General features: G+C 40.9%; 1 protein-coding gene across 1 annotated transcript; it reads right to left on the bottom strand.

Annotated features, from left to right (window-relative positions):
* Positions 1–2: 2 nt before the first annotated feature.
* LOC121697058 (sorting nexin-4-like) lies at positions 3–8,006 on the bottom strand. Its single transcript, XM_042078328.1, has 14 exons — positions 7,876–8,006; positions 7,210–7,337; positions 6,723–6,861; positions 6,282–6,431; positions 5,708–5,755; positions 5,441–5,496; positions 4,487–4,559; positions 4,265–4,326; positions 3,468–3,533; positions 3,232–3,321; positions 2,359–2,458; positions 1,956–2,101; positions 1,588–1,702; positions 3–663 (listed from the first exon to the last, which is right to left on the bottom strand). The coding sequence occupies exons 1-14, from the start codon at positions 7,957–7,959 to the stop codon at positions 616–618; spliced, it is 1,305 nt and encodes a 434-aa protein (XP_041934262.1). The 5' UTR covers positions 7,960–8,006; the 3' UTR covers positions 3–615.
* Between the last annotated feature and the right edge of the window lie 207 nt (positions 8,007–8,213).

Here is an 8,213-nt window from a genome sequence, read left to right as displayed (position 1 = left end):
GAACCACTTTGGGTATGTTTATTTATTCTGATTTGTCTGGTTGTTATTTATAATGCATCATCTTTATGTAAAATCCTCTAAAACATATATATTTGACCTGCATAGGGGCTAAATATTGCAGAGGAAGTCTTCAGAATATGAAACCAAACAGTTGGTGGGTCGGGGTGGGAGGGTATTCCAACGACGAAGTTTGGTGACAAACCTGGGTACTTTAACCCAGAGTAAATGGTAAACCATAGAGCTATTTTGTGTTGGCTTTAGGAGCTACCTTATTCAGGTTTGTCACTAAGCCACTTACTTGAAATACTCTCCTGAGGATTGAGGGTGTGTGTGTGTGTGTTACAACAAAACAACAATGAGCTTTAGTCACATAAAAAAAAAATCAACACATTAAATACATATCCAAAGTGGCTCTTGATTAAAAGCAACCCCACACAGGTGAGCCACCATGTCCGTGTGCAATCTGAGTAACTAGTTCTGGCGTGTGCCGCCACAGCAATCCTGCCTGTATCCATCTTGTGCCTCCATGACGACGGGTTCCATCCTGTGCGACCACTCACGACAGCGGTCCTGTGCGCCATGGCTATTGTGCTATTGATGTGTGGTATGACGATGTCACATCTTACTGAAGCACTCTTTGGCATTGCTCCACATCTGTATGCCCTGGAAGATAGTAAAATGTATTTCCAATGTAAGAAACCACTATGAACCCACCTATATGGATAATGGTAAATAGATATAATAAAGCATAAGTACATTTATTTGCTGCATTGCTTTGCAAAACAATTATGGACATTTCAGTAAAAAAAAATACATCCAGCCAAACATGACCGACCATACATGGACAGTGCAGTTGCCACTGATAAAAACCAGCTGGCTTGTGTTTATCTGTCCTTTACTTAACCCTATATCAACAAACTGAATTTAAAGATGGAAAAACCAGTTGACCTTTAAAAAAATACCCCACAATGTGGCAAACTGTTGCGTAGCATTGTCTTAAAATAGTATAGTAACTTATCGTAACACCCCCAATTATCACCACTTTTGTTCAGAAATTCTAAAACAACGATGTTTTTTAACACTTCAAAATAACATTTACTAAATGAACCTTACATTTTTCAGTAGCCATAGTTGTGTAGATTTGAACAAAATCTGGTTTGGTTCTTAACGGGAGCATTTACTGCCTGAAATATCCGATTTTGTTTACCACGCTCGGAGTTATAGTGCTGGCCTGATGGGTCGCCTATTTACACCGTTTCAACGGCACATGGACGGTTAGACCGAGAATTCTCGTCGTGAAATTAAAATTCCACTGGAGCTCCAAGCGGTTGTGTACACGCAGCCTTACAACACTGTTTACAGCTCCTCGAGTCACGGTAAAATGTCATTTTTGGTACATAGCTAATTTAGATGCACCTATGTTGTGTGTGGTTGCGTTTCTATAGGAGTCCGCTGTCTTGGTTTGTATAGAAATGGATATTAAGTGACACATACACGCAAGACGGTGGAAATACGGGACCGGTGGAAATAGGGGGAGTTACGATACTGTTGTCTCTTATAAATGCTCTACATACTGTATCTGCCCACCTTCTTACACATGCTCATTTGCATGTAGGCGTAGTTGATGAAGGCTTCCCTCAAGTCACGGTCCTTCTGCTCCTTGAAGCGTCGCATGTCCTCCCATCCACTGTGCACGTGTTCTCTACACACACACAGGAACACAACATAAAAAGAAATAGTTTGGAATGTGAGGTGCTTTGCTCCAGTGTAGCTTGCTGATAGAGACAACTGCTGGTAAAGTTTGACACTTCAGTGTTTCAGTATTATCTGTGGATTTCAACTACACTCTCAAGCATGTTCTTGTTTGGATGATTTACATGACTATTTATGATTGTGGTGTGTGTGTGTGTGTGTGTGTTAACATCCATATGTTCTGTGTTGATGTGATGACCTACTCGCACTCTGCGGTCTTCTCACGGACGGTCTCCTCGCCCTCGTCGATCTGCTCCTCCAGGAGCTTGAGCCGGGCCTCCCTCTGGTCCGCCGTCTCCTGGCCAAACAGCTTCGTGGTCATGCCTTTAAACGAGAACGTCCGCACTATCTGCACAGAGGGACAGAGGGCAACCAGAGTCAAGGGCAGGGTTGGTGATGTAACTTCACAGGTATAGTTTACTTGATTAACCCTGTTAATTTTCAAATCCCAATTATGTATTAATATTATTATTATTTTGTCAAATCAAAATTGGATTGAAAACAAATTTTTATTCACATCCAATGTTGTATATCAATAAGTAATGGGTGTTGTGTGTTTTCACCCTACTGTGCTATAAAAGATTGACAGTGACTAAGGGCTCTCACCCCAGTGGCTAGCTCCTCTCGTTGCAGTTTCTTTGATGTCAGGTCCAGAGATGTCGTCTCCAGCTCATATTGAGAAAGCTCATGCTTGCGACAGACAGCTCTAAATGAACAACACATACAGACATACAATAGGTGTTTATTCAATCACATACAGTATACATTTTTAAGTAAATTGCAGACACACACAACATCACAGTCACCAGATGCAAACACAGACATGCAGTGGCACATGCCAAGTGGTATGATGCAACCTCCTTAACAATGCTTGAAAAAAAAAAACGATTTCAAAAAACCACATCAGGCATTTCCAATAAACCGGTCAGAGTTGTGTTGTCACCATCTATTGCCCAAAATTAATTCTCAGGAAAGCCACTGAATTCATCCTGTGGGGAAATTTCCATTAGTTAGCTGTTTAATGATTAGTGGGCTTGTTGTTGTCCAGCTGGCTACACTTTAAAGAAATGTAGACATTAAAAGGATGATGTCAGTATTTTTGATTTCTCCTGATCTATGACCTCTGATGTCCACCTCCCTTAGGGAGTCTGAGGTAGTAACAGCTTATCTCTTATCATGACAACTCTTTCACTATTCTTTTCTTTGTAATCCATTATGAATTTAGTCCTATAAATAATGGTAAGACTTTTTCTACGACAAACTTGTTGCTCTCATGCTTGCCTAGGATGCTTGTGTGTTTGTAACTGTCTCCGGCGTTGTGAATAAAGCTTTGTAGCCTACTCTGCCGTACGGTCGGCTTGCCTGTGCGTTACTTTTTGCCTCTTTTTGGATTAATACTTTACCACAACCCGATGTTAGTCAGCTTCTTCATTTTATCAAACTGTTTTCTCAAGCAGTTCTGAGGGCTGACCGACTTACCTTAAAGCTTCGGCAAAGAAGAGATACTCTTTGATCTGGTCTGCATAGTGTTCTTCTTCTTCTAAAATATCATCTATTGATGCTGCATAGCTGCAAAGAAAGGATTTGGTTTCCTTAACAAACCTCTAATTTATTCCAGGCGCAGTTCTAACCAATATTTTAAAGCAGAGAAAGTTACAAAACTTTGAACAGTTCACTGTTCCCAAGCCAGTAACAGAAGCCATAGAGACACTCACGCATCCATATGGTGGCCTGCACTCTGTAGTCCGTCTCCCATCTCCTTTTCTATGGCACTCCACTCACTGTAGGACACACACAATGTTACTCTGTTTCAGAATTAAAGGAGAATTCCGGTGTGATATTGACCTAAAGTGTGTTGAAACATGATACCGAGTGTGAACGTATGTCTCATAGCTCACCTCGGCTTGTCCTCTGCACTCAGAAATCTGGCGCTAGTAATTCAGTGGAAATGCATGTATAGCAACTGGAATCCATGCATTTTCACTGAATTATTTTTGGAATCTGATCTCTTATCATACCTGTTCGTTAGTACTCGTCGCTCAACTTATCGTGACTAAATTCAAGATGGCGTCGAACGGTAAAATTCCTTAAGGTACTGTCTGTATAAATCCTCTTGTAAATAAACTACCAGTGCTTTTTCAAAGTTCTCTATGTCTCGTTTTAAATGTCAAGGCCCTCGGAAGTCTACCAATGAAGTATGGAGCTACTTTGAGCCTCGTAAATGGTGTAAAAGTGATTTATTTGCATGGCTAGGCCGATGCCCGAGGCACCACAACGAAACACTGTGTTGGTAGCATTGGCTAACTAGCACCAGATTTCTGAGTGCAGGGGACAAGCCGAGGTGAGCTATGAGACATACATTCACACTCGGTATCATGTTTCAACACACTTTAGGTCAAAATCACACCGGAATTATCCTTTAAGACTGACCAGACTTGACTGGACACAAATAAGTATTAAACATGTAATATTATACTCATCAACAGTTTATTGGGCATTTAACAAAAAATACCTGAAGACTCTTCCATAGTTCCCATGTACTTTATAGACTCCATATAATCTATCTGCCACTCTCTGCAAAACGAGCAGAAAAACAGCCTGTGTGAGTGATGAATAACTCTGGAATGTTGGATTGTTCTCACTTGCTTTTCTCATAATGAAATATGTGTAGTTGAGAGTTGTGGATAATAAGTATGCATGTGAGCGAGAGAGTGAGAAGCTTATGTTGACTTACGGCACGTGCTCTTAGTAGTTGGGAGGTGATGGCCTGGAGCTCATCACTGTAGTGTTTCATCTCCATAAAACGCCTGCAACACAAACATCACAAAACAATGTACTAATCCACATAGTAGCAAAGTGTAACCAAAACTAAACTAAAGTACTACCCCACTATGGCATAAAATCTGAGCCTAATATTATGATATTGGGCAACAATTTATTTTCTGGAGACCTTTAATCATCAGTAGGCAAATCGCCATGATCATCCAATCAGAATAAATGGAACTGGTTATGTGGTTGCCCAGCCCACCAAAAAACATTGCTCAAAAAGTTGCCCCACCTTAAAACAGAAAATCACATTGAAATAAAACATGAATATAAGCAGTTGTGTGACAATGTTATTTCGAGCCATTACTGATGAGCTGAGATATGTAGGCAGCATATGCATTTGCAACATCTTGAATTGGTTGCACAAATCCATCTTTCCTCTGATATCTGGTTGACCATCAATTAGGATGCAGTATGATTAGCATTCTCGTCCTAGTGTACTACAGGGCTTAAAGTTATCAGGCACTGTTCCAACATTCAGGCATGGGCTGTTTAGAATTTGAAAATACACAATTATATAACAGTGGCTGTGAAATTTTCTGATAACTTCAGACCCTTTCCTTGCTTTCAGCCCTGGTACTAGCACGGCCATGGGCAACCCTATAACAGATAATCACTGAAGCATGAGTATAACCAGTCCTTTCCTCGTGTCATCTTTTATCCTCTGAGATGGTGAAAGGGCCAAGAGGGATAATCAACCTTTCACCTAGAAGCAATTTCATGACCATGTGGTGTAAGAGTGGTCTGACTTCACCACTCAGGCTTAATGTACAATCACTCCCTTACACAATCTCAGTGAACTCATTTTCTAGTCTAGTCCTGTCTGCGCTGTTGTGAAATATAATGAATGGCTTGGACCTACTTGTCAGGATTCTTCACTCTGAAGGTTGCATTCAGTGCTCTGAGACGTGAGTCCGCCTACAAAAACCAAAACAAAATCGGCTTAGCTACACATCATTTCACCACAAACACCAGAGAAAGTGTTAAATCTACTACTCCAGCTGTTGTCATTATTAACTAGACAGTAAAAAGACTTTTTATCCTTATGTTAGACAAAACCATAAACCAAACAGTAGTGTATGGCAAAGTAATGGTTGTATGTGCTGTCTTCCTGCTTCATGATATTCACCTTTGCCTGAAATCCAGTGTCATACACCACCTCCTTCCATCCGCGCTCCTAAGCAGAGTCAAAGTTAGAAGAATGAGAGAGGTCACATCAGACAGTCAAAGTTAGAAGAATGAGAGAGGTCACATCAGAGAGTCAAAGTTAGAAGAATGAGAGAGGTCACATCAGAGAGTCAAATTTAGAAGAATGAGAGAGGTCAGGACAGTGTTTGTAGGGAACTACACAAGGCCAGGTACAAAACCTGTATTGTCTTGATGTATTCAGAACAAAATAAGCTGATTACATCAAGAAATGCTAAAAAAAACCACTGCATTTATGGACCAAAGACGTACAGTTCGTACAGTTGAAATGGCAAAAAAAGATACATGATAATGAAAACAAAGATGGGGATATTAAACATTGTGAAAGCAAATATGGTTATAGGATAATCTATGCACAACATCATGAGACAATCACAGACCATAACATATAAAAGAACAATCCGACAGTATTAAGCTAACACTTTATTTCTGTGGAAAAATAGCGCTGGATAAACGGTAGACATTTCTATATGTTCATATTACACACAAATACACACCTGCATGAGGAAATGGTAGAAGATCTTGTCATTGGACATAACCGGATGTGATGCCACTCTCAACAGGAAGGTCTCCAGGCCAACTCTCCGGCGCTCCACAAAGTCTGGATCCATGTTATCAGCAGAGAGCTTATGCCACACGAACTCTGCCTGTCAGACCGAACATACAGCTTGTTTCAGGTATGTACCAGTCTTTACGCTTTTTTTTATTTTGCTCACTAGTGGAGGTATCATAGACAATAAAAGTGTGATTTACAGTGTGTCTAACCTAAAATGTTTTGATCAGTTTAGGGTGTTTGTTATTATGATATTGTCATATATAGTCATTGAAATTCTTGTAATTGTACATGTGTTATACTGACTCTGTTATAACTATAAAATACATATCAGTGTCATTGTCATGCCAGGCTTTGTTACACATACACACACACACACACTCACCCTCTTCTCAGGCAGTGGGGGAACCACAATGAAGGGGTAGGTGACCAGCAGGTAGTTCCTGAGCAGCTCAAACTCACTGTAACGCCTCCACAGCGCATCAGGAGCCACACTCTGCCCTTCATTAACTGCGGAGGAGGGCCTGCAGTAGCATTAGTGAGAGAGAGAGCTATTAAAGAAATGACTCCCACCAGCTAACGTGCAAAATAGAGGGCATTGAGATTAAAGAAGATATGACACACAAGCCTGTGACATTGGATTAGGTATCACAGAATTAGTTTAAGCAGTGTCGTTTTGGTGTAAAAAGGGCTTAAATACCTAACATGTTTGTGACACATAGCAATCAAGTAAAATCTGAAGGGTACACTAGTCATTTCAGTAATCTCTAATCTAATGTAAATTAAAGTAGTGCCCTCTGTCTTCTCTGTTAAGCCCCCGTCAACATATTTATTTCAGGAAATAGAATAGCAAAACTCTGGAGCTATCTTACCGAGTCTCTATGAGATAAACTGTGTACGTCTCTTGCATGTTCACAGCCTTTTTGCCGGTCCGTTTCTCTGCCTCGGCCACAGTAATCTCCATTCTTTTTAGTAAAGTAGTCGAACTGTCCTCCACCATCTGTGTAAAATCGAGCATCTAATGAGAGAGGCTAAATGATACTCTGTAAGACAGATGCATGTTGTTTGGTTGCCAAACATGGCTAGGGGCTTTGGTCAAGCAAAATCAAAGGACATCCTTTTCACTTGTTCTATCATTTATGCCGTCAATGGTAAAATGACATTTTGAATAATAGGAATAGACTAAGCCTCATTTATGTATGCTTTAGAGACCACTTGCAATTTACAATGTTAATCAAACCACTCTAATTGTCTGTCGAAGACGCAATGTGTTTCTGTTGTTTATCCGTGAGATGAATGTTACACAAACACATAAATTAGATCTTAGTAAGAACAAGGAGACTGAAAAACATTTGACAATAACATTCTGCGTCTGCGCCGTCCATGTAGCCTAGGATGGGTTGTGCTGCTACTGCCATGGCCTTCATCTTCATCACTGGGTGGTGGATGCGACGAAGGTGATGAAGGCTATGCTTATTCTCGGACGACAGGGATTTGACACTCTTAAATGAGTGCCCTTCTATATGGATTTCTGTTACCGTGCTGTTTGAAGTTTTCTCCTGCGCGTCGTTCGCGTTTGGGGTGTCCGTTTCCGCAGCATCCTCGCGCTGCGCATCCGCCATCCCTCCTCCGCCACCAGGACTATCATCTACATTCGCGCATGCGTGAATAGTTGGTCTATCAGCTGGGTGATGGGTTGACGTTTCACCACTCAGAGAAAAGAGTCACAAATGTCGGGCTCTATGCAAAAAGTATCGTCACAAGTTCACAGTCATCCCTTCTTGTTTTCATCACTGTAGGCTAGCCAGGCTAAACCTATAACTTTATAATAGAACGAGACATTGTAAATGAACGCATGATCTCTCTCTCTCTCTCT

Source organism: Alosa sapidissima, chromosome 22, assembly GCF_018492685.1.
Source record: "Alosa sapidissima isolate fAloSap1 chromosome 22, fAloSap1.pri, whole genome shotgun sequence".
In the NCBI taxonomy this organism is placed as follows: domain Eukaryota; kingdom Metazoa; phylum Chordata; class Actinopteri; order Clupeiformes; family Clupeidae; genus Alosa; species Alosa sapidissima.
This window is presented reverse-complemented; position numbering and strand designations above follow the sequence as displayed.

What these genes read in the sequence shown, in the direction of transcription:
- LOC121697058 (XM_042078328.1), bottom strand. Translation starts at nt 7,959, where the DNA reads ATGGCGGATGCGCAGCGCGAGGATGCTGCGGAAACGGACACCCCAAAC. An exon ending in GAGAGGAGCTAGCCACTGGG is followed by an intron (nt 2,102 to 2,358) that starts GTGAGAGCCCTT and finishes CCCTCTGTGCAG; the next exon opens with ATAGTGCGGACGTTCTCGTT. An exon ending in GAGAAGACCGCAGAGTGCGA is followed by an intron (nt 1,703 to 1,955) that starts GTAGGTCATCAC and finishes GTGTGTGTGTAG; the next exon opens with AGAACACGTGCACAGTGGAT.